Source organism: Mastigoproctus giganteus, chromosome 9 (genome assembly GCF_048544385.1).
Source record: "Mastigoproctus giganteus isolate SK-2022 chromosome 9, ASM4854438v1, whole genome shotgun sequence".
In the NCBI taxonomy this organism is placed as follows: domain Eukaryota; kingdom Metazoa; phylum Arthropoda; class Arachnida; order Uropygi; family Thelyphonidae; genus Mastigoproctus; species Mastigoproctus giganteus.
The window spans coordinates 22,065,278-22,092,337 of NC_143583.1; the positions used below are offsets into that span (position 1 = coordinate 22,065,278).

General features: G+C 36.3%; 1 protein-coding gene across 1 annotated transcript in view; it reads right to left on the reverse strand.

Annotated features, from left to right (window-relative positions):
• The window catches only part of LOC150080085 (uncharacterized), a 190,026-nt gene that overhangs the window by 55,501 nt on the left and 107,465 nt on the right, over nucleotides 1–27,060 (reverse strand). Inside the window, exons 8-10 of the mRNA XM_090381665.1 lie at nucleotides 20,346–20,636; nucleotides 13,045–13,248; nucleotides 9,789–9,914 (exon numbers count right to left, since the gene is read on the reverse strand). Of these exons, the coding sequence (XP_090237791.1) occupies nucleotides 9,789–9,914; nucleotides 13,045–13,248; nucleotides 20,346–20,636 (621 nt within the window). The remainder of the gene's footprint in view (nucleotides 1–9,788; nucleotides 9,915–13,044; nucleotides 13,249–20,345; nucleotides 20,637–27,060) is intronic.

Below are 27,060 nucleotides of genomic sequence, written 5' to 3' on the forward strand. Positions count from 1 at the left end.
GGAGTGTTGTCAATGATATATAGGAATTTTGCTAGCAGGGACAGAGGTGATTATCCAGTTGTACAAGGCAATAGTCAGGCCACATCTAGAGTACTGTGTACAGGTCTGGAGGCCTCATTTTAGGAAGGATGTGGAGTTGCTATAACGAGCACAAAGAAGGGCAACAAGATTGGTGAGGGGAACAAAGGGGTGCTCTTACCAAGAAAGCCCTAAATTCTGCAAATTGCAGAACCTGGAGAGTACGCACCTGTGAGGTGATGGGATTCTTCCTCTTGCTCAGATTAAGAACCTGCGGGAGCATAGATTCAAATTGAAGAAAGACAGTTGTAGAATAGATGTGTGGAATTTTGCCTTTAGCCAGCAGGTGGTTGATTGGTGGAAGTTGATAGCCTAAATAAATTTAAGGCTGAGCTGGTCAGGCATTTGGAACGAATGGGGGGGTGGCTGATGCTGCATAAGCTTGCTTTCTTGCATCGTATGCCTCTAACTAATAACTGAGAGCAAAGTGGAGAAGAAGTTGTTGAAATTGAACATAAGAAAGGCAACTGGGGTGTATGGGATCTATCCAGTTATATTAAAGGAAGCAGCAAAGGAAGTAAGCAAACCCACAGCTGTAATTATGAAAGCTTCCCATGGACTGGAGATGTGCAAATGTGTCCCCAGTTCACAAAATGGGATCAAAGGGTGACACTGGTAATGTCTGCAATTAAAGATCCTATTGCAAATAATGACACCAGTGGGGTTGTATACAAAATTGAGTGTCCGGATTGTGGGGAAAGTTATGTGGGGGAGATGAAACATAGGCTGCGTGATCGCCTGGGGGAGCATGATAGGGCCCTCGAGACAGCTAATTATGTAGGTTCAGTCGTAGCTGAACATGCCTGGGAAACTGGGCATGATATTACAACTAAAGAAGCCATGATTGTAGATAAAGCACATGGCTTTTGGAACCAGAAATGGTTAGAGAGTCTAAGGATATGTTTGTCTGGATGCTATAATCTTAATAGGGATAAGGGCTGTCATATTCATCCACTCTTTGAAGCTGTTATCCTAGGGAGAGACGAACGTTTTGGAATGGTTTATTCTAATGCCAATTCCGGTTCCAACTCATGGAAAGTGGATCGAACGTAAGTGCTGTAGCTCGTGTTGAGTATCTGCTGGTGACATACAGGTGTGCATATATAGATTCTTAGATAACCTGTAACCATTATTGCTGATGAAGGCAGCTTCTGCTGCCGAAAGCTACGGTTTTAGTGGTTTTCAGTAATTTTAAACATCTTTTTAGCACTTTTATTTTTCATTATTGTTATAATACCATCTTATTTTATTTTAATATACAGTTTAAACAATTAGTATATTTATTTAATAAAAGTATTTTATTGATTTGAGTCAGTGTTTTGGTAGCATTATAGATGAATCGTGCCTCTGCTAATGCTAATTTATGGAAAAGTTCAACAATAGAATTAGGAAAGAAAAATTAGTAATTATTCATTTTATTTCATTCAGAAAAAACTTAACTAATAATATTACAACTAGCTGTCCCCATTGCGAAAATTTTGCAATTGGCAGCAAAGTTTTTCTCTAGCTGTCCTAAAGAAATGTAGTCCGTGTTTTGTCATGAGCAGGTAAGCCAGTATGCATCAAATAGCTTTTTCCTTTGCGAAAATTTTGCAATTGGTAGCACAGTTTTTATTGCCTGATATTTTCAAAAATATTTTTGGACAATTCATTGTCATTTCTAAAAAATACTACTGAAAACAGCAGAATATTAAAAAGTATGCTAAAATTTCACCTTTCCCTTTAAAAACTTGGTCAAACTTTCATTATTAGTGTTTCGTTTTTGTTTTCTTGCAGATGCTTCTACTGTACAGTACCTCTTCAGTATCTAGCAATTATCAGCCCTGATGTTGACATTTCAACTCCCCTGGTACCTCATCTTCAAGTGTTTAATGTCCTGTTTAAACCTCTCACCCTGTTCTTCACTTACACTTCCAAATGTGGAAGTATAAAAATGTACCATGACAATCATGTTGCGGCCCAACTTCTTGAAGTTCACCAACATATTTTCATCTGTAGTCTGGACCTTTGTTTTCTAAAAAATTCTCAAACACATACCTGAATTTCTTTTAAATTTCGTTCCCTCATTAGTATGGAAATTTAAAGGTTTCTCTAGCTGTTCTATAGAAATGTATTGTTTTGTCGTAGGCAAGTAAGACAGTACACGTAGAATTCTTATGTCGTTAGTAGGTAAGCAAGTATGCATCGAATCTTTTGTCATTTCTAGTATCTGATGAAACTTATAAATTTTCTTTGATTTCACCATTTCAGACCGATCCTGAAGACATTTGCAGAAACACGAAAAGGCATGTATCTTCTTCGCTGCAAGGTACATTCAACATGACACATCTTCTTGACTCTGATATAATTCTAAATCCTTAAATTATTACTCACCTTAAAAAACAAAAAACAAAACAAAAAAAAACTATAAGTTGATAACAATAAAATGAAGACTTCTGAACATTTTAAACGTAACAAATGGCAATGAGTGTATGAGCTCGCATGTGCAATGGTGAGAGAAGTGCAATTAGCTCTTTCTTTTAAGGTAGGAAATTGGTAGCAGAGTTTTATTATTATTATTATTATTTTTTTTTTTGGAATAAAGGATATGATTGTGCAAACATGCATATTATTAATCATTTAAATAGTTAAAGTGCACATTATTAATCAGAAAAAAATACCTTATCAACTTCCGGGGCTCACATCTGGTGAGTATGGACTTGGTACACCCAGGGTCCTGAGCTGGATATCATCATTCTTCTCTTCCTTGGTGATTCCTTTCTACTTTTGACTCTTGCTTGCTCTTTCTCTCTCTCTCTCTCTCTCTCTCTCTCTCTCAGGGTAACTCTGGAATTTTTTTTGGCTGGTGCAGCATAAGCCTCAGGCTTCCTTGCACCATATGGCTAATAATAATAAAACTTAGACAATTGTTGGCATCTTCCTGTGACTTCACCTATGAAGTGAATGTTGAACTATTCTCATTTAAACTACATTGCATTACATTTTCTGAATTTTTAAATTTTAACAAATTTGTGCACATCTAGGAAGAAATAGCTTCAATTCGAGACCACTTCCAGCCCAATCTTTTAAGCTTATTGTTCACATTGACTGTCGAAAGAAACTGCCTTCCATATTAAATATATAGATTGTTGAGCCATATATAAATTTTAAAAAATATTTTTTTGTTTTATTTAAGAATAAAAATAAATAGATAAATATAAAACAATGCAGGGACACACCAAATATGGGACTGGAGATGTGCAAATTGTATCCCAAATTCACAAAGAGGGTTAACAAAGGGTGACACAAATAATTATAGATTTGTTGTTTACGTCTCACCGGTTAAAGAAGTGATGTATGATCATATAGACAAAACTGTAGTACTAGCATTAGCATTAGTAGAGGCATATGATGCAAGAAAGCAAGCTTATTCAGCATCAGCAAAAAAAAAAAAAAAACCACTCCCATTTCACCCCTCCATTCGTTCGAAATACCTGTCCAGTTGAGCCTTAAATTTGTTTAGGCTATCAACTTCAACAACAAGTGATGGAAGTCGGTTCCACCAACCAACCACCCGCTGCTGGCCAAAGGCAAATTTCCGCACATCTATCCGACATCCGTCCTTCCTCAATTTGAATTTATGCCCTCTGAGGTGATTATTCTGAGCAAGATGAAGAATCCCATTGGCATTGAGCATGCTCAAACCATTCAAAGCCTTATACACCTCTATCAGATCACCTCGCCGGTGCCTAGTCTCCAGACTCTGTAATTTGCAAAACTTAAGCCTTTCTTCGTAAGAGCAATCCTTTGTTCCATTCACTAATCTTGTTGCCTTGTCTGTACCCGTTCCAGCAGCTCTACATCCTTCTTGAAATGAGGCCTCCAGACCTGTATACAGTACTCAAGATGTGGCCTAACCATTGCCTTATACAAGGGAATAATCACCTCCTTATCCCTGCTAGAAAAATTCCTGTATATCACTGACAAGACACCATGAGCTACTCTTGCAGCTCATCTGCACTGCTCAGAGAACTTCATATCTGCCTGCACAATTATCCCCAGGTCCTTTTTATTCTCCACCACTGTCAGTGTAGTACCGCAGAGTTGATACATTGCTCTGTGGTTACTGTTTCCCATATGTAGTACTTTACATTTGTCAATGTTAAACTTCATTTGCCACCTCTCAGCCCGTCTGTTCAACCTTTCCAGATCTTGTTGCAGCAGCATAGCGTCAGTAGTGTCCTTAACAACCCTGCCAACCTTTGTATCATCTGCAAACTTGGACATTAAACTTGATATACCATCATCAATATCATTCATAAACACCGAAAACAACGGACCCAACACTGAACCCTGAGGAACTCCACTAATAACATTAGTCCACGTTGAGCAGTGTCCATTGATTACCACTCTCTGTCTTCTGCCACTCAACCATCCCCTTATCCATAGCAGCAATTTGCCTCCAATGCCACACTGCTCCAATCTGTGCAGCAGTCTTCCATGTGCAACAGTATCAAAAGCCTTTCTAAGATCCAAATATATAATATCAAATTTATTCCCTGCATCCAGCTCTTTTGTGACTACATCATAGTATCCAATCAAATTGGTCAGGCAAGACCTGCCCTTAACAAAACCATGCTGCGTCTGAGCTATAACTGAATTCTTGTCTACATGATCCTGCAGTGCTTCTTTAACCAGTGCCTCCATTAATTTACCTGGAACAGAAGTTAAACTAACAGGTCTATAATTACTTGTGTCAGCCTTTGATCCTCCTTTGTGAATTGGGGTTACATTTGCACATCTCCAGTCTATGGGTACCTCCCCTGAGTCCAAAGAAGCTCTCATAATTATGGCTAGGAGTTTGCTTACTTCCTTTGCTGCCTCCTTTAATATAACTGGATAGATCCCATCCACCCCAGGTGCCTTTTTTATGTTTATCCTCAACAATCTCGCCTCCACTTTCCTCTCAGTTATTACAAAATCATCTAGCTCACTGCCAATGTTTATTTTACCTACATCATTCTCCTTCCTGAATAACTCCTCATGTGTGAATGTAGATGCAAAATACTCGTTTAGATTGTTAGCCACCTGAGCAGGATCCTCAACTGTTGAACCATCAGTATCCAGTGGACCAATCTGATTCATCCCTTTCCTTCTTGAGTTTAAATAGGTAAAGAACTCTTTTCTGTTTTTCTTTGCATCCTTTGCCAAGGATTTTTAGTAGTCTGCCTTTGCCTGCCTAATCTTCTTTGTGACTTGGTTACAGACCAACTTATATCTATCATAGGCTTCCATGTCACCCATTAATTTGTATGTATTCCATGCATTTTTCTTCTCTGCCACATGTCTCATTAGTTCATCTGACAACCATTTAGGCCTAAACCTTGAACAATATTTCTTAGTTGGTATGTAAAGCTTGGTAGCTTCCAAGATTAGTTCCTTGAATGCTTCCCATTTTGAGTTTACTGTTGGTAACATCATCAGTTGGTCCCACTGTATAGAATTTAAATACTGTCTCAGACCATCATAGTCGCCTTTATGAAAACAAAAACCCTTCCCTTTACCTCTGATGGTAGTTACCTCCTTGAGTAAATCCCACTTCAACACACTGTGATCACTGCCACCTAGTGGTTCATTTATCTGCAGATCCTTAATGCATGAAGAATCACTACTAATAATCAGATCAAGAGTATTGCTCCCTCTTGTTGCTGCACGAACATGCTGATGTAGAAAACAATCATCCAATAAATCCACAAAAGCCTTGCTATTGTGTGAGTGACCAACCCACAAATTCCAGTCAATATCTGGGAAATTAAAATCCCCCATTATAAGACTCTCTGATTTACTGGCCCACTCTATTTCCCTGTACAATATCTTATTATACTCATCAGAGTCATTAGGCCTATAGCACACTCCTACTCTCAATTTTGATTTCCCTATGCTTATGTCACACCAAACGGACTCGACACTGCCCTGTCCATCGATGTCGACTGGCTTCACTTCCTTGGATTTTATGTGTTTCTTAACTAATAGCATAACCTCTCCTCCCCTCCTGTCCTGTCCTGTCTATCCTTTCTATACACATTGTATATCCCAAATTCCAGTTCCGCATTGCTTATATCTGTGTGACACCACGTCTCTGAAATCTCCACAATATCTGCCTTTGATGTTTTGAGGTTTTGAATTGAAGGCCAGAACATACAATATTTCTGCACTTTCGGTCAGGTAAAATTACATAAGACCGGCTTTCTTATTCGGCCAATTGTTTCCTACAGAAACTCTGTATTTTCATCCTTGGCCACACATGTATATAGCATTATAAAACCCTTTAGACAGGCGATACAATTTGGGATTAAGAACTACGATACACTATTTAATAATCTTAAGGACTGTAGACTTGGCGATAAATAAGAATTTATTCGCCTTACATGTTACCTCGTTATATACGAATGTAAACGTTGAATACATGTTAGACATTATTTGGGACATGTTAAATAATAACTCTATACCGATTAATTATACGAAGCTTCCTATTAAAGAAATTTTTCACTTAATTAAACTCTTAGTTAAGGCCAACTATATCACCTTTCGAGACAAAGTATACAAACAAATTTTTGGTTTGCCAATAGGATTGAGCTTGAGCATGTATATGCTCAATCTCTCAACAACTGAGCATATACATTTGATGCCTTTTCTACCCCGTATCACATACTATGGTAGGTATTTAGACAATGTTCTAGTTATTACTGATAGTAGTACTATCCAGGACATTTTACATTTGTTTAATAATATTCACTCTAGACTCAAATTTACATTGGAAAGGGAGGGTACAGATAAAAAGTCATTAAATTTTCTAAATTTCACGCTTACTTAGGACTTGAATAAAATCCAATTTAACATCTATCGAAAACCTACAAACACTGATATGCTTCTGCATTAGCATTAGCATTATGCATTATTAGAGGCATTTGATGCAAGAAAGCAAGCTTATGCAGCATCAGCCAAAAAAAAAAAAGAAAAAAAATCCACTTCCACTTCACCCCTCTGTTCGTTCAAAATACCTGTCCAGCTGAGCCTTAAACTTATTTGGGCTATCAACTTCCACTACAAGGGATGGAAGTCTGTTCCACCAACCAACCACCCGCTGGCTAAAGGCAAATTTCCGCATGTCTATCCTACATCTGTCTTTCCTCAATTTCAATTTATGCCCTCTCAGGTGATTATTCTGAGCTAGAGGAAGAATCCCATCAGCATTGAGCATGCTCAAACCATTCACGGCATTATATACCTCTATAGATCACCTCGCCGGTGCCTAATCTCCAGACACTGTAATTTGCAAAACTTAAGCATTTCTTCGTAAGAGCACCCCTTTGTTCCATTCACTAATCTTGTTGCCCTTCTCTGTACTTGTTCCAGCAGCTCTACATCCTTCTTGAAATGAGGCCTCCAGACCTGTATACAGTACCCCAGGTGTGGCCTGACCATTGCCTTATACAAGGGAATAATCACCTCCTTATCCCTACTGGAAAAATTCCTGTATATCATTGACAATACTCCATGAGCTACTCTTGCAGCTCCTCTGCACCGCTCAGAGAACCTCATATCTGCCTGCACAACCACCCCCAAGTCCCTTTCATTCTATACCACTGTCAGTGTAGTACCATAGAGTTGATACGTTGCTCTGGGGTTGCTGTTTCCCATGTGTAGTACTTTACATTTGTCAATGTTAAACTTCATTTGCCACCTCTCAGCCCATCTGCTCAACCTTTCCAGATCCTGTTGCAGCAGCATAGTGTCAGTAGTGTCCTTGACAACCCTGCCAACCTTTGTATCGTCTGCAAACTTGGACATTAAGCTTGATGTACCGTCATCATTATCATTTATAAATATAGAAAACAATAATGGACCCAACACTGAGCCCTGAGGGACTCCACTAATAACATTAGTCCACGATGAGCAGTGTCCATTGATTACCACTCTCTGTCTTCTCCCCCTCAACCACCCCTTTATCCATAGCAGCAACTTGCCTCCAATGTCACACTGCTCCAATTTGTGTAGCAGTCTTCCATGTGCAACAGTATCAAAAGCCTTTCTAAGATCCAAGTATATAATATCAAAGCTATTCCCTGCATCCAGTTCTTTTGTGACTGCATCATAGTACCCAATCAAATTGGTCAGGCAAGACTTCCCCTTAACAAAACCATGCTGTGTCCGAGCTATAACTGAAGTCTTGTCTAAATGATCCTGCAGTGCTTCTTTAACCAGTGCCTCCATTAATTTTCCTGGAACAGAAGTTAAGCTCACAGGTCTATAATTACTTGTGTCAGCCTTTGATCCTCCTTTGTGAATTGGGGTCACATTTGCACATCTCCAGTCTATGGGTACCTCCCCTGAGTCCAAGGAAGCTCTCATAATTATGGCTAAGGGTTTGCTTACTTCCTTTGCTGCCTCCTTTAATATAACTGGATAGATCCCATCCACCCCGTGTGCCTTTCTTGTGTTTATCTTCAACAGTTTCTCCTCCACTTTACTCCCTAACAACAGCTATCACCCATTCTCCTACAAGAGATCTATTATTTTTAATCAATTTCTAAATGCCTATAAATATTCAACGACGGAATCTGTTTTGGGCTCAGAGATACAAATATTAACCAGCAGATTCTTAAACCGGGGTTATCCTCTTGCTACAATAAACGAAATTAGTACAAACTAGAGATAGAATAAAAAATACTACACCAACCAACAATCGTAATATTAAAAAATACTTTATTTCTGTCCCATATGTTGAACAGTGGCACAAACAGCTTAACAGATTTTTCAAAGATACCGAATTTAATATTGCGGCCAGGCCAATACAGAAACTACACACTATACTAAAATATCGCTCAGTCCTTTCCTTGTTCATAACACATATAAATGACCCAGTATACAACATTTCTTTTTGGGATTGCAACTCGTCGTACCAAGGTTCTACGCTGTTTCCTCTGAATTTTCGTTTAAATCAACACGCGGCCTCAGTTCGTGCTTCTCATTCAGCAGCTTCAAAATTAGCCTTTCATGCCGTCAACGAGAAACATACTTTTTTACTTAACGAGGCCAAAATACTTAGTGTCCAACGTAATTATACCAGACTATTAATTGCAGAAACTGTTGAAATTAAATTACTTGAGAATTCGGTTAATGTTCGCCGGGCATTTCTAATCTCCAATTCGTGGGCTTTTACGTGCATGCGCAAAGACAAATAATCCTTATTTAAGTGTCATGCTCACCCCTATTCAGTAATTTTCGTTCCTGTGATCACGGCATATGGTCAAAAAGCATTGTCAGCTTCAGGAAAGAAAATTTTTTTTTTTTGCAATTTTTTCGTTAAATGTCTTTTAATTAATTTAATTTTTAATTGTGTTCATTTGATTTCTAACTGTGTTCAATTGAGTTTTAATTATTTTTTATCTTTTACTATAATGTAAGATTTGCGACTGTTTCGTTTTAATTGCCGGAGAGTATCATACGGAAGTGTTCTACGTATTATATTGAGGTAAACTTCTCTTATTATTTTACAAATATTGATATCAACGTAGAACATATTGAGCATTACAGTTCTGGTTCATACTATCAAATATTAAACTGAGTATACACTACATCTAACAACGCCAGATGTATTTGGGGGTAAAAAATGAGCAAGTGCTCTAGGCAAGAAAATTAAACTAAAGGAAAATAAGAAACTTACATACTTTTGCTTTCTGTAAATTTTTCTGTGGAGCATTCTTAACTTGGCTATCTGACCTACTAAATGAAGTATCTTTAACAGGATTCCATTTTTTGTTTTTCTGACCATGAATGTATTCTTGTTTGGGGCACTACAAAATACAAAATTCTAATTGTAATAAACTTTAAATTAACACTGATTAAAGTTACTTACATTTAAAATTTCACTGTTAAAATATTTATTAATTTTTTCTAGTGCTAAGATGTATTCATAATACAAAGATCATTCACACGAAAATGGCAAAACTAACATAAAATGTAATTAGGGAAGGACGTTACTTGGTTGTTTTCCATTAAGATTATTACTATATTTGATATAATTCTTACAACCATATGAAATTAATAATATAGTTTACTAAACTATTCGCCTAAACTACTATGCATTAAGGTAATGTTTCAGGTATCTTACCGATACCTAAAACCATCAGACTGTGCTGTTCAGGAACAAAAATAGAAAGGGTTACAAATTTGAATACAATTACCAATATTACAATTATTACCATTACAATTATCTATATCCTGATTTTACAATTACCATTATGATTTGCAAATAAACAATTCTAAGTCTGGCTGTCAGCAGGTAAGAATTTAATCTCTTTGTATTTACCTAATTTAATATCTGGTTTTATTGTAACAATAATCCAAAATTAGAATTGTTTATTTGCAAATCATAATTGTAATGGTAAAATCAGAATATAAGTAACTGTAATGGTAATAATGACAACTGTAATCATATTGATAATTGTAATTGTAATATTGGTAATTGTATTCAAATTTGTAACTCTTTCAATGTCCCCCCCCAAGTCATGGAATTGTCTATAACAGTGAAAATTCTGCCTTCAACCATTTTATTAACCCCACTCAGAGCCTTATAAACCTCAATCAGGTCACCTCTAAGGTGCCAAGCTCTGTAGCTCACATAATCTGAGTCTTTCCTTGTATTGTTGCCCTTTTGCTGATCTCACCATGCAAGTTAGCATTACCATTACAGTTGCAAACAATACAAGATGCAAATGATGCTTCTTGTAAGAGCACCCCTTTGTTCTCTTCACCACTCTTGGTGCCCTTCTAGATACCCATTCCAGCATCTCTATCACTGACAAAATCCCATGAGCTGTCCTGGCACCTGTCTGCACAATTACTCCACACTACATCTTCATTTTCATTTTCCACTACCCTGAGTAGTATCACCGAGTTTGTACATTACTCTGGGGCAACTGCTACCCATATGCAGTACTTTGCATTTATCAATGTTAAACTTCAATTACCATTTCTTAGCCCATCTGCCTACTTTTCTAGATTCTGTTGCAGTAGCATACTGTCATTGACCACCCTGCCAGCCTTTGTGTCATCTGGAAAATTGGACATTAAGCCTGATATGCCTTCATCAATATCATTGATAAATATAGAAACCAACAATGGGCCCAACACTGAACTCTTACAGGACTTCACTAATAACATTAGTCCATGAAATTTATGAACATTAGTCTCCCACTCAATATTCCTTTATCCATAGCAGCAACTTGCCCTTATTGCCACACTACTACAATTTGTACAACTTTCTTTTGTGTGCAACATTATCAAAAGCTTTCCTGAAATCCAAGTATATCAAAATTATTTTCTGCATCCAGTTCTTTTGTGACCACATTGTAGTATCGAATCAAATTGGACAGACAAGATTTCCCCTTAACAAAACTGTGTCTGAAAGCATAATTGCAGCCTTGGCTAGATGATCCTACATTACTTCTTTTTACTTGTGAATTCATTACTTTCCCAGGACTAGAAGTTAAACAAACAGGTATGTAATTACTCGTGTCATCATTTTATTCCCTTTGTGAATTGTGGATACATTAGCACATCTCCAATCTACAAGGAACTCCCCTGAATCCAAGGATACTCTCATAATTAATGTCTAAGGTTTGCTGATTTCCTTCGCTGCCTTCCTTAATATAATTGGATAGATCCCATCCACCCCAGGTGCTTTTCTTATGTTTAACATCAATTTCTCTTCCACTTTTCTCTACGTTATTACAGAATTATTTAGCTCTCTGTTGAGTTTGATAAACTTCAGGCATCCCCTTCCCTAAAGAATTCCTCAAGTGTGAATATAGATGCGAAATACTCATTCAGTTTGTCAGCAACCTGTGCAGGATCATCACTATTCTTCAGATTCAGTATCATTTGTCTATCTGTATTACTGCTCATGACTACTGATTTAAGTCCTTTGTTTTTCCTTAATGCTTGTTCTACTTTTCTCGTGCTAAATCTTCTTTGTCCTTGTCAGCATTTATCCTGCTCGTCATTTGTTGTCTTCGGTTCATCACGACATGTGTTTCTTTACTAATTTTTTCTTCTTTGGATTTATTTTTCCTATAGGTTTCTCGGGATTTATCACTTTCAGAAAGTTGTATTCCTCATCGATATCTTGGTCCTGAGAGGTCTGCAGAAGCTCAAACAGTGGACATAGTACTATCAAACACCTCAATCTTCATATCTAACAATTCATCCAAAAAGTTCTATACCAGTTGCATACAGTACCAATTGCCCCTGGTGGCAGTGTTTGAAACCATTTTTTTCATTTTTGCACTCCCATTTCCATGTGTTGGACAGTGTCTATTACGAATTATCTTTTCCTTATTAATAATATTTGATCTGTGGCAACTGTAGAGATGCACTTTAATTATACCAATCCATATAAAAAAAGAAAAGAAGTGCAAACAGATATGATGTTGTAATACATATCAGGTATCCACATCAAGATGAAACAAAATTGATAAGGCTATGCGTGAGAATCTTTATATTAGACCATGACAGCCCAGACAATCACAAAACTAAAGTATATTATTTTGAGGAAGATGGCTAAACCAACTGGATGAAGCATATGACTACTATTCTGGCAACTTAATAGTATCAGAGATATATGCAATATATCTCTGATACAAAACTAAACTTAGTACATGTATTTGATTGTCATCATATACAGAGGATCAATTCACATGGTTTTATTGTGTTATTTCTTTACAAGTGTGTATTCATAGGCTAACCAGCACATGCAAAGACTAAAACCATGAAATTTCAGAGGCATGGGATAAATTTCTGAATTATTTCAAAGTTTCTTCAGAATTAACCATCAAAAAAATTTTTAGTTCTTTGCTCTCACAGTGAAAATCATTAAAAAAGTAACCCCAGAGAATTTAATGAAACATTAACAAAACTACTTACCCTTTTGGATCTTTTATTTTTCTTTTCTTCTACAGCATGGTCTTCACAAAAATGTGCTGGAAAATCAGATCCAAAGTGTTCACCAGCGGTAGTCATATCATTTGGATCAGCCCAACACTCAAAATCTTCATACTGTCGAGATTCACCTGATGACTTCTCTTCTGCCTTGTAACTATCTCCAAATTTTTTCGCCTTAATGTTTCCCTATTGAAAAATAGTTACACATGTAATAAAAGTGTAAAATAGAAAAATGAACATTTAAATTTTGTTTTAATGATTACCTGAAACAAAAATTTCCTAAAACCTGTAGTAATTTTTGGGAAGTACATTTTCTGGCATTATAACACAGGGTGGGTCTTAGCCTTCTCAATGATGTTCCCAGAAGTCAAACTTCTCCAACTTCTTATTCCCATGATCTTTAAGTCCTCCTCTTTGTCATCCATCCATCCATCTTTTCTGCGGTCTTCCACACGCTCGCCTACAGGAAGGTTTTCATTTTATTATACACTTAGTTGTTCTGTTGTCATCCATTCTCATAACGTGTCCCAACCAGGAAAGTCTCTGGCTATTCACAAATCTGATGATGTCCACACCCTGAATAAGATGGTCAAGTTCGTGGTTCATTCTGATCTTTTAGGATCCATTAACATCTTGTATGGGCCCAAAAACTTTTCATAAAATTCTATGCTCGAACACTCTCAACAACTTCTCGTCTTTACTTGTTAATGTCCAAGCTTCACAACTATATGTCACAGCTGGTCTAATGAGACTTTTGTATATTCTTAATTTGAATATGTCTGTTCAATGCTCTGGACTTCATTAGTTTTTCATGTGCATAGAAACATCTGTTTCCACTCAAGATACGGGACTAAATTAAGTCCCGTATCCTGAGCGGAAACTTTGCAAAGGTAGAAAGGTGATACTCTGACAGAATGAAAATAACATACAAATAGAATGCAATAAAATTTTTTAAAAAATTTTTTGTAATAGGGAAGGTAAAAAGCAGCAAATTCTTCCATAAAGATGGGGAGGGTAGGCCCAAAGCAGTGTTAGCGACAAAATTAAGATAAAATGAAATAAGTAATATAATAAAATAAAGTTTAATACAATTAAAATAACAATGAGTCAATGTATGCAATAATAAGTGGATTAGCTGGGAAATTAAAGATGAATAAGGCAAATCTAAAGGAAAGGCAGGTTGGAAAATTAGAACAGGCTTTGTATGGTATTGGAAAATGAAAATGAAGTGTGGTTGTGTGGATAAAGTAATGAAAAAAAAAAAAAAGGAGGCAAAGATAGCATAGAGAAAAGGATAGTAATAGCATCCAAATTGCCCTTGTGTTACAATAATAGCTCAGTGGACAAAAAAAATTAAGTATAGAAAGCAAAAAGATAAAGAAAAGAATTTTTCATTTTTGGAGTACTCGGGCAAGCTAGGAATGTAACTTCCCGACCTCTTAGAGAGGATCCTGGATAAGAAAGTACTAATAGAAAAAGATGTTAATATTATAAGCCTATAAGAAAGCATTGTAGAGGTTGCCGTGAGGGGGAAAAGAAAAAATTGCACATATTGCATCAGTAAAGGTAGAAATATTAACTGTTGGAACTATATAAGAAAAGCATAGTGATGCAAAGCAAGTTAAAGCCAAATAAAATAAACATAAGTATAAATAGATCAAAATAATGGAAGGAAGCTGTAAGCAGATTGAAAGATGAGAGTAAAATAAATTCACCAAAATTATAATAAACTAAAAGATGAGAGGGATATAGACGTATTTAAAAAGGGGAAAAAAACCATCTGGACATGGAAAATTAAAGTATCATAACTGCGTGAACATATACAATTGCAAAAAAGAAATTAAAGTAGATTAAATACCTTATATTTCCAAGTACTGATGTATATGTCTGTTCATAACTGTGTGACATATATAATTGCAAAAAAGAAATTAAAGTAGATTAAATACCTTATGTTTCCAAGTACTGATATACATGTATTCCATGTAAAATTTGTTTGAAGCCGGGAAACATTCAGAAGAGTTATAGAATAGTAGCAGATGGTAAAGAAACTGCCGACTTTGAATAGCTGCTTGAAATTGAAAATGAAATAGAATGTTTATATATGAAGTGAAATGCAGCCGTAAATGAGAACTATACAAATAGAAAGATATAGCAAATGACCTTCCATAGCAATTTTTACATATGTAACATATGATATGTGGAGCTCTCTGAATGTAAAATGAAAGAGTAAGAGAAAGTCGGCCCTGGAAAGATTGTGCAAGGCTCAAGGGGTAGAATTTTTTTCAGCCCGGACTGTACTTGTTAACAGGAGAGATTGCTTCTACAGGGATGGGATACACTTAAATAGAAAGGGTGCAAGAATATTTGCTGATGCTATCGAGGCAGTGTTAGGTGGGTCGGAAAACTGCTAGATTGGGGGGAGACAAAGACCAAGAGATTGACAGTAGCCACTGGCAGAGGTGAAAGAGATTCTTGCACTGCTTCTATTAGAATCAGCAGAAGCCTGAAAAACAAGATGCATGATATTTCAGAGACTGCTGGGAGCCATTGCGGTACAAGTAAACACATGGGTTGTGTTAGGGTAGCTAAGAATATGTTGTTGTTTTGGTTTTTAGGAGCATTAGCAACTAAGGCCATATTGCTCGGGGATATGCGGTGATCATTCCTGACCTTTCCGCATCCTCCATATTTGGTGGTGACGGGCTCGAACCCCGGTCTAATCAAGAAGCGTGTGCTATGCACTGCTGCTCCTTCCCACCTGGCTACGGAGGCGCCCTAGCTAAGAATAGAAACAGGTGCAGGTATACTTGCGTGTACACCAATGCTAGGAGTTTAGTAAATAAATTTGATGAATTTGAGGTATTGCTCAAAACATCAAAGGCAGATATTGTTGGGGATATCAGAGACGTGGTGTCACACAGATATAAGGGATGCAGAACTGCAATTTGGGGAGTACAACGTCTACAGAAAGGATAGACAGGATAGGAAGGGGGGAGGGGTTATGCTATTAGTGAAGAAACACATAAAAACCAAGGAAGTGAAGCCAGTCGACATCGCTGGACAGTGCAGTGTTGAGTCAGTTTGGTGTGACAGGAGTGTGCTATAGGCCTAATGACTCTGATGAGTATAATAAGAAACTGTACAGGGAAATAGAGTGGGCCAGTAAATTAGAGAGTCTTATAATGGGAGATTTTAATTTCCCAGATATTGACTGGAATTTGGGGGCTGGTCACTCACACACTAGCAGGGCTTTTGTGGATTTATTGGATGATTGTTTTCTACATCAGCATGTTCGGGAGGCAACTAGAGGGAGTAATACTCTTGATTTGATTATCAGCGATTCTTCATGCATTAAGAATCTGCAGATAAATGAACCACTAGGTGGCAGTGATCACAGTGTGCTGAAGTGGGATTTACTCAAAGAGGTAGGGGTAAAGAGAAGGGTTATTGCTTCCGTAAAGGCGACTACGATGGACTTAGACAGTATTTAAATTCTATACAGTGGGACCAACTGATGATGTTACCAACAGCAAATTCAAAATGGGAAGCATTCAAAGAACTTATCTTGGAAGCTACTAGGCTTTACATATAAGAAATATTGTTCAAGGTTTAGGCCAAAATGGATGTCAGATGAACTAATGAGGCATATGGCAGAGAAGAAAAATGCATGGGATACTTACAAATTAACACATGACACAGAAGCCTATGATAGATACAAGTTGATATGCAACCAAGTTACAAAGGAGGTTAGGCAGGCGAAGGCAGATTACGAGAAATCCTTGGCAAGGGATGCAAAGAAAAACACCAAAGAGTTCTTTACTTATGTAAACTCTAGAAGGAAGGGGATGAATCAGATTGGTCCACTTGATATGGATGGGTCAACTGTTGATGATCCTACTCAGGTAGCTAACAAACAATGAATATTTTGCATCGACATTCACACATGAGGAGTTATTCAGCGAGGGGAATGCCAGAGGTGTATTCAACTCTAGCAGTAAGCTACAGAATCTTGAAATAACTGGGAGTAAAGTGGAGGAGAAACTGTTGAAGATAAACACAAGAAAGGCACCTGGGGTGGATGGGATCTATCCAGTTATATTAAAGGAGGCAGCAAAGGAAGTAAGCAAACCCTTAGCCATAATTATGAGAGCTTCCTTGGACTCAGGGGAGGTACCCATAGACTGGAAATATGCAAATGTGACCCCAATTCACAAAGGAGGATCAAAGGCTGACACAAGTAATTATAGACTTGTGAGCTTAACTTCTGTTCCAGGAAAATTAATGGAGGCACTGGTTAAAGAAGAACTGCAGGATCATTTAGACAAGATGTCAGTTATAGCTCGGACACAGCATGGTTTTGTTAAGGGGAAGTCTTGCCTGACCAATTTGATTGGATACTATGATGCAGTCACAAAAGAACTGGATGCAGGGAATAACTTTTATATTATATACTTGTATCTTAGAAAGGCTTTTGATACTATTGCACATGGAAGACTGCTACACAAATTGGAGCAGTGTGACATTGGAGGCAAATTGCTGCTATGGATAAAGGGGTGGTTGAGGGGGAGAAGACAGAGAGTGGTAATCAATGGACACTGCTCATCGTGGACTACTGTTATTAGTGGAGTCCCTCAGGGCTCAGTGTTGGGTCCATTATTGTTTTCTGTATTTATAAATGATATTGATGATGGTATATCAAGCTTAATGTCCAAGTTTGCAGACGATACAAAGGTTGGCAGGGTTGGCAAGGACACTACTGACACTATGCTGCTGCAACAGGATCTGGAAAGGTTGAGCAGATGGGCTGAGAGGTGGCAAATGAAGTTTAACATTGACAAATGTAAAGTACTACACATGGGAAACAGCAACCCCAGAGCAACGTATCAACTCTGTGGTACTACACTGACAGTGGTGAGAATGAAAGGGACTTGGGGGTGGTTATGCAGGCAGATATGAAGTTCTCTGAGCAGTGCAGACGGGCTGCAAAGGAAAGGTAGCTCGTGGAGTATTGTCAATGATATACAGGAATTTTTCCAGAAGGGATAAGGAGGTGATTATTCCCTTGTATAAGGCAATGGTCAAGCCACACCTAGAGTACTGTATACAGGTCTGGAGGCCTCATTTCAAGAAGGATGTAGAGCTGCTGGAACGAGTACAGAGAAGGGCAACAAGATTAGTGAGTGGAACAAAGGGGTGTTCTTACGAAGAAAGACTTAAGTTTTGCAAATTACAGTGTCTGGAGACTAGGTACCAGCGAGGTGATCTGATAGAGGTGTATAAAGCCTTGAATGGTTTGAGCATGCTCAATGCTGATGGGATTCTTCCTCTAGCTCAGAAAAATCACCTGAGAGGGCATAAATTCAAATTGAGGAAAGACAGATGTAGGATAGATGTGCGGAAATTTGCCTTTAGCCAGTGGGTGGTTGGTTGGTGGAACAGACTTCCATCCCTTGTAGTGGAGGTTGATAGCCTAAATAAGTTTAAGGCTCAGCTGGACAGGTATTTTGAACGAACAGAGGGGTGAAGTGGAAGTGGGTTTTTTTTTTTTTTGGCTGATGCTGCATAAGCATTAGTAGAGGCATTTCTTGCATCAAATGCCTCTACTAATGCTAATGCTAGTAGCCTGAATTATAGAACAAAGTTTTTAATCAACAAGAAAATAAGAAGATTAGAGACAGAGTACAGATGTTCGCAGAAAATTCCAGATGGAAAATTCTGAGAAAATACAAGAGAAGGTAAAAAAAGGTAGTCCTGGGGATATCGAACGGTAACGGAACTGTAAAAGCTGTTGAATATATATGAAATGAATAAATGTCAAAATAACTATAATGAAGTGAAATGCATATATAACTCCAAATGAATTGCAATATAATTGTAAATAATTCATAAACATTGCATTATAAGAGGTTCCAAGAGTAGAGGAATTGGAAGGAATCACTGCAGCACAAAAAGTCTGTAAGTAAAGGTGTCAAAACCAACAAAAATAAAACAACAGTAATAGCTGGATCACAGCTAACAACTCCAAAACGATTGAAACAGATATATGAAAAATAAATCTCCTGCTATTTTCAAAAATCAGAGTGATAAGAAGAAAGATATTAACAAGGAAACAACCTCCACAAGAACAGGCAGAAATTTATGCCATATCAAAAGTGAAGATAAAAAATTTCAGGAATAAAGAGACAAATAATATAGTTCAAAAAGAAGATGTGTGAAGTCTAATCTCAAAGTAGTGGAAATATTACAACTGTACAAATACTAGGTTGGAACTAACCAAATTGAAATAAATTAAATCCAAACTTATGTTTGATATATTGAAAAACATTTTTTATGTTGCAGTTAATAAAATTAATACAGATACTATTTTTTATAAATTTATTACAAAAGTCAAATAACTTGATTACTACTTATGTTGGCTAATCTGACAATCTGTGTACAAATAATATTTTTGCGTGTTTTAATGGAAATATTAGAATTGCAGTTTGTGAGATATATGTTAAAATTAAATTTATTTCTTTTATTGAATAATTGTATATTATGAGGAAGACTATTGAGGGTAATGCTAAGATCAAGAAAACTGGAATATTGATTACCAATTTGTGTAAGATTAGTTCATTAGGGTATATATATTTGGCTATATGTTCAAAATTTGCATTTAGGACGAGGATATCCACATGACTAAAATGTGGAAAAAAAAAAGCTAAGAAATTATGATTAGTTATTTTTTCTGTATTTCCAATTACAGTCCATAGTTTATATTCTATGCTCATCCCAATTGCTTTCATTTAACCTTTATATATATATATTAGTCAATTTTATTTAATGGTATCTATCTGTAGGGATTAGGTGTATAAGGACCAAACTAACAAGTTAGCAAAAGTAAACTAGCTTTAGCCTGGAAGGCCTATATAAAATTATATTAATGAAAAATGTAAATAAAAATGTAAATAACATTCTTCCACTTGGTCATATGTCTGCTACTTCTTCGAGGGCTTTGTACACACACACACACACACACACACACACGATCCATAAGGGTGCAACTAATTGAGCTTTAGCATGAGAATCCCAATTATAACATCAACATGATAAACTATACCAGGCCTGGTTAACACAACATCTCTATGCAATAATCCAGTGGATACAGAAAATAATATAGATGCTGGAATAAACGGATAATGAATTATTACAAACTTTCAACCAAACTACCAAAATGTTTGGTTCTATTTTTAATAACCAATTTAAGAAATTTATGCAGAAATTATCTTTCTATTATTACATACCTTTGCCTCTTCGGGTTTCTCTTTTTCATCACCATTTTCTTTACTCATTGTCTCCTTCTGGACCTGCTTAGTGGCATCCTCATACAAACTTTCAGCCATTTCTTTTTTCAATTGCTGTCTCTTTTCAGTTTCTTTCTGCTGCCTTCGCTGTTCACGATGTTGTTCTATCTGTTGATGTCTCATTATTTCTTCTTGTATTTTTTCAGTTTCTTTCTGGCGTTTATACTCTTGTTGAAGACGATCCTTCTTTTTTAAAGGCTTTGGCTTGGGGGGCAACTTACTCTTTGCTTTCTAAATTAAATTCCAAAATAAATCTTTAGCAAGAAAAAAGAAATTTATGAATGTTTATTCAAATTAACTCCCACCAACAACTGCTGTTGAGAGGCTGTGTTATAATTATTATAAAGAAACTGATAATTTAATTTTAAAAGTGTGTAATAAAAATAAATAAATAAAAAAGAAAGCAGACAATCCATTTTGTTCACTGCCCATATCCTTGACTCCATCTGTAACAATACAAAAGAGCTTATCAAAACCTCCAAATTTTGCCATACTTTTCTGCACAGCTTCATAAATGTCGATCCTTAAGTCCTGATCCACGAAGGGAAGAAAGGTTAAGTAGTTTGTGGGTCAAGAAGTCCTCTGAACAGTGCAGAGGGAAAGTATTGTTTGAAGTAATAGTTATTTCCAAATCGGAAACATGTAAAGAATGGGGTCAAACATTTCGTTGTATTTTTTTTTACCACTTCAGTGACAGCTATCTTTGCAATATCACTGTCACAAGAACAAAAAAGTAAAAGGAGTAAAGAAATCTTTAAACTATAATAATGAGGATTCAGGGAAAGACAAAAGATTCCACAGAATGGATATGTGCAAGAATGGGCATGTAAAGTGAATATTTACAGAACCATACATCTGACACTTCTGTACCAAGGAAAATTATAGAGCTCATAGGTGAATACAAAATCATTTGGATAGGAATAGAGGCACAAGACAATCACAGCATAGATTTCTTAAGGGGAAATCAGATGGGTATTAGCTACTATAAGTTTTTCAAAAAGAAATTGAATGCAAAGAATAATTTTGATATTGTTAACTTAGATTTTAGTAGAGCTTCTGATACAGTTCCACAGGAATCTCTGTATTTAAAGTGTAATACTTACGTCTGCCAATGATAAAGATAAGCAGAGTAATTAATTTAATTAGTCAAGATATGCTATATCAACAAGATCTAGATCACTGGGATGGGCTGAAAAATGGCAAAACGAGTTACAATACTGATAGAGGTAAGGAACTACATTTCAGTAGCAAAATCACATTTGGGGCAGCATAAAATTCGAGTTAGCTGATAACAAAAAAAAAAAACAAAAAACCTATAGATAACTGTACAGTGAATCTGTAATTTGTACTTGTATGCATTGTGCTCTGAAACCACCTGCACTCACACCTTCAAAAGGACATTAGACTGACTGACTTTAGACTGACTTCAATATTATGAATAATGAAATGACTTGTTTTTTAGGTGGATTAGCATATATATATATATATATATATATGTAAAGCACCTGTTGTCTCTGTGTATCAATACTATCAAATGTTTTAGTGATTCAATTGACATTTCATGATTATTTGACATTTCATGATAATCATGAAATGTCAAACTTCTTTATAAAGGTAAGTTACCTCTATAGACCTGCTGATTAATTTCTGGGAGGAGGCAAGTAGAGGAGAGGAAATCTAAAACGTACAGGGAATAATTAAGAAGTATAGCCTCTATAGATCATGAAGTGCTCTAACAGTGTACTATCATTAGTGGACATAATATAACCAAAAGTGAAGAGTACTTTTGGGATTTAGGAATAAAAAATGTGAAGGAATTTTAAAAAAGAAAATAAAGGTTAAAAGAATACCAAGTTTTTTTTTTTTTTTTTTTTGATTAGTTGCCGATTATAGGTTGGATTCATTGCCAATTATTCGTTGCACTATATGGGTGTGCACAAAAGGTAGGGATTTATATAATTGGGGTGATCAAGTGCTGTGGGGAGCATGTATAAAGTTGGTCATTTGTGAATTTAATTTTATCCAGGCACCAAACATTGAAAGAGTGAACAGGTAGTCTGGCATTAAGTGTGTTTGAATTGTCCAATTTAACTACAGTTAATGCTTCCACGGTGTGTAGTTTATAATCGTAATCGTAGTAGTGGCATGTGATGCAAGAAAGCAAATGTATGAGCTTTTAGTCTGCCTAAAATTTGGGTAATGGTAATCTTCAGCATGTGGTCAAGGTTGCGAGCATGCGATAATAATTCATGTTAATCCAGTCCCAGATACCATATACATGAAAGTATGCACATGTTTGAGCTGATACTCCAGCTGCACAGGAAAAAAAGTGGAGCCAACATTTTTGGCTGGGTAGACTTGTTAGTCATATTGGTTAGGCATACTATATTATTTAAGTCATAAACACTGTAAATCGTTTGTGACTTAAATAATATAGTACAGCAATTATGAAACATGGTAAAATGAAACCACATTTCACGTTTCAGGAATTTCATGTGGTAACCAAGTTTCATGTATTTCACATGGTAACACATTTCATGTATCGATGGTGTAATGAGAAGAAAAAAACTAAGTTTTGCCCATGTGTGTGTGTGAAAATGTTTGTGCAGGTCTACTGTTGTAATTCCAAGGGACCATTCTTGTGTGTGTGTGTGGGGGGGGGGTCAGAGTTTAAAATGTATATTCTCCTGGAATGGCAAGCACAAATACTGGAGTGCTTGTTCCCAGTTGGCTTCTGAAGAGCAATATTTTTTCCACAGTTGACTTGTGTTTGCAGCACTGATTTTATTTATTTATTTTTTTACATACAGTAATTTTTACATTGTTTTTAGTTGAAATGCAGGAACTGACTAGAGTTCATGGAATTTCCATACATATACAGCGAAACTTCCCTTTAACGGACAGCCATGGGGAACGAAAATGTGTCCGTTAGAGAGAAGTGTCCGCTAACAAGAAGTCTGAGGGAGAAAAAAAAAAAAAGAAAGAAAGAAAAATCGTTAAACGTTTAAGGTAAAATTAAATTAAAATATATACAGATTTTGAACAATATTTTTGTAAATAATATACAATTACATACACAAGAGATAGAGAAAAATCGTTAAACGTTTAAGGTAAAATTATTTTAAATTATATATAGATTTTGCACAATATTTTTGTAAATAATACAGATACAATTGTGCTATGCATATTATGACTTTATCTTAAGAAAAATACACACAGTAATCACTTATTTTCTTCTGCACCTTCTTCCGGCTGATAATTGTTTTCAACATTTGTTTGCAGTGAAGAAACCATTGAAAGTCCTTCAGTATCTTCTTCAGCGGCGAAAAACATTTTTAAACGATTGACTTGTATGAGCGCTTCTTCTATTTTCATCGGTGGTTCGTCGTTAATATGTTCTTCGACAGAATGACCTCATTCCATTTCTTCATTCTCATGAGGAACTTCTTGAAAAATATCGATGATAATGTCGTTGATATCTAGAGCACCATCTTCTGTAGTGAGGTTTGAGTCTATATCTTTGTAGCCAGGGTCACTTGTAGCGGAAGTATCGTACATTATCAATAGATGTTGAAGTTCTTGTTCTTCTTGGTGCTCCACATTGCTGTTCACAACTTCAATTTTTGCGTTTGAGAAGCCAGACTTTACAAAACAGTTCACGACAGTTTGTTTTCTAATTGCGTTTACTGAAGAGGAAATCCATTGAATCGCATCTAGGATGCTGATTTTCTTTGCAAGGTCACTTGCACATGTTACATCGTTCATGTTTGCAATGAGATGTCTTAAAACACGTTTTCTGTAGTGAAGTTTAAAATTTTTTTATTATCCCTTGATCCAAGGGCTGACACTCTGCAGATGTGTTTGGTGGCAGAAAAACGATTTGAATGTTGGACAATTCAATGCGCGGGTGAGATGCAATTATCCATGAAAAGAATAATTTTTCTGTTTTGACGAATCATGTTTTGGTTAAAGTGACTTATCCATTCACTCATGATATCTCGTGTCATCCACGCTTTTTTATTAGACTTCCAGTCAACATCCAAAAGATTCAACTTTATGCCCTTGAAACAACGAGGATTTTGTGGGTTTCCTATAACAAGAGGTTGTTCAAAGTCTCCCAGCATATTTGTACACAATAGTACAGTCAAGCGTTCCTTAGAAATTTTGCTGCCCTGGCACTTTTTGTTTTTTAGACTCATTGTGTTTTCAGGAAGAGCTTTAAAAAAACAACCCTGTTTCGTCACAGTTGTAAATATCCTTAGCTTCAAAATCACAACATAAATCTTCCAATTTGACGGTCCACTCTGTTACAACCCCAGTATCAACAGATCCACCTTAACCACTTACGGTTTTCCAAGAAATTTTATGCTGAGTTTTGAATTTGTCTAGCCATCCCACAGAAGCTATGAACACATTTACTCCCATAGATTTCGCAACCTCCAAAGCCTTTTCCCTAATAATAGGCCCATTAATGGGAATTTTTTTAGCATGTGCGCGACAAATTTGAAGTACAACAGTTTTCGGGAATGATTTTGAACCTGATCATTTACGTGTTGCCAAAATTGTTTGAGCAGTTCATTTTTTTTCTTTAGGATGTCGCTTACCTGCGTCTTCCCGAGTTTGAATTTTACAGCGAGATTGCGAACACTATTTTTTTGCCTATCATAACGCATTAATGAGTTAGACTATCTTTTAAAGTTAAATGTTTACGAGAAGACATTGTGCACTTCACACGACACTGAATAAAACTGAAAACTGAAACTGAAAAGATGAAAGGCCGACCATATTCCCCCCCCCCCCTCCCTGCATACACCGAATTCATCAGAAGTTTTACACGTGCCTTAATATTCTTGAAAAAGGGTTTAGAACCGCGACGTAAACCTTGATAAAATTCAGAGAATCGGAAATAGAAAATAAACACACGACTGAGGCAATACGTGGAAGAAATGTTCCTAGAAAAAGGGCCGTGAGCTCGCCCACTGTCCGTTATGGGGAGATCAAATTAAGTGCTAATCTAAACGAAACAGTACAGATTGCCTGTCCGCGTCCATTACAGAGAATGTCCGCTAGACAGAAGCTGCAAACACGTTAAAACCAATGGAGGTGAGTTGGGGATTTTGAAAATGTCCGTTGTAGAGAGATGTCCGTTAACGAGAGGTGTCCGTTAGAAATTTCACTGTATATGGGTACCAAGCATCACACTTGTTTTTAATGGTTGAACAGTCAATGATTAAATGGTTAATTTTTTTAATGGTTAAATTCAGGACGTTAACGTTATCAGTCCCAAGTTCAAGGTTATATTAATTGAACTGTGGATGAAATTGACTGAATTTAACAAAGGCGGATTGTTGGTGATGGCTCATTATAAGGATATCATCAGTAAATCTGACAAACAGTTTAATCTAAGACCTGAAGTATGGGTTAATATGGTCTTTTCAATGGCAATCAAATAGATGCCTGGGATTGGAGCAAAGAAATCCAATTCTATTAGAAGTCCAAAAATGTGTTTATAAGCAGTGTTGTCATGCTTAACTTTCATTTCTTCTCCTATTATTAGTCAAATAATAGGAAAAGTAAAGTTAATTCATCTTCTGGAGTTAATTTTGTGCATTGTACCAATGTTAGGTCTGTTTATAGCAGTTCCAACTCTGCATGATGAAAGTGGTAAAAGAGAGACAACATCATAAGAAGCTAATATATCACCGTGTCTAAATTAATGCATTTTAAATTTGGGAAGATGTCTACTGTATTGTTTACAAAGGTGGATGAGGCTATGGGTGATATAATGTTCGCTATAAATGAGAATAAGCCGGAAAAGATCAAAGATTTGTATGAGAATACTCGGTGCAATGGGTAATCAAAGTTTATGAACTTTAACAGTACGAAAAAGGAAAGGCATTACCAAATTTTGCATCATGATTTGCTGGAGGATAGCCAAACTGATTTTTTCTTGTTTCTTAAACCTCTCAAGAAATTCCTCAATAATAATTCCATGGAGAATTACAACAAAATAGTTTCCCTTCCACACTATACTATAGCTCATTTGGCCGACAAGATTAGAAACATTTTTGCATACACAGACAAAGCTAGTCTTTTCTCAGTGTACCATTATTTCTTTTCCCCATGCAGATAGCATATGTTCACAAATATGCTATCTGCAAGGGGACCAGATTAACAGAATTTTCATTGCATGCACACAACCTGGAAAACACCCTGCAGATAGATAATAATCAAATTTTAGTAAAACTAAATAACAATAAACTACACACCATGGGTATTAACCTTACTAAATGCAATTCAGATGATTCAAACACACTTAATGCCAGTCCACCTGTTGACTTTTTCAATGTCTGATGCCTAGATAAAATTAAATCCACACAAGACCAACCCTATACAAGCATGTCGCCACCCCAGATATATAAATCATTGCCTTTCATGCAAACCCATATGGTAATTTTCAATCTCCCATGTAACTCTAATCAGCAGATCTATACATTCAAATTATCTTCACAAAGAAGCCTCTAACGTTTCTTAAATGGATCAATAGAAATCCAACAATTATTTGTTTTTGTCCATCTGTATGAATAAAATAACTCAACTCCCATTGAATGGATTTTCATGAAATTTTATATTTGGTTCTTTTCAACAGATTTAT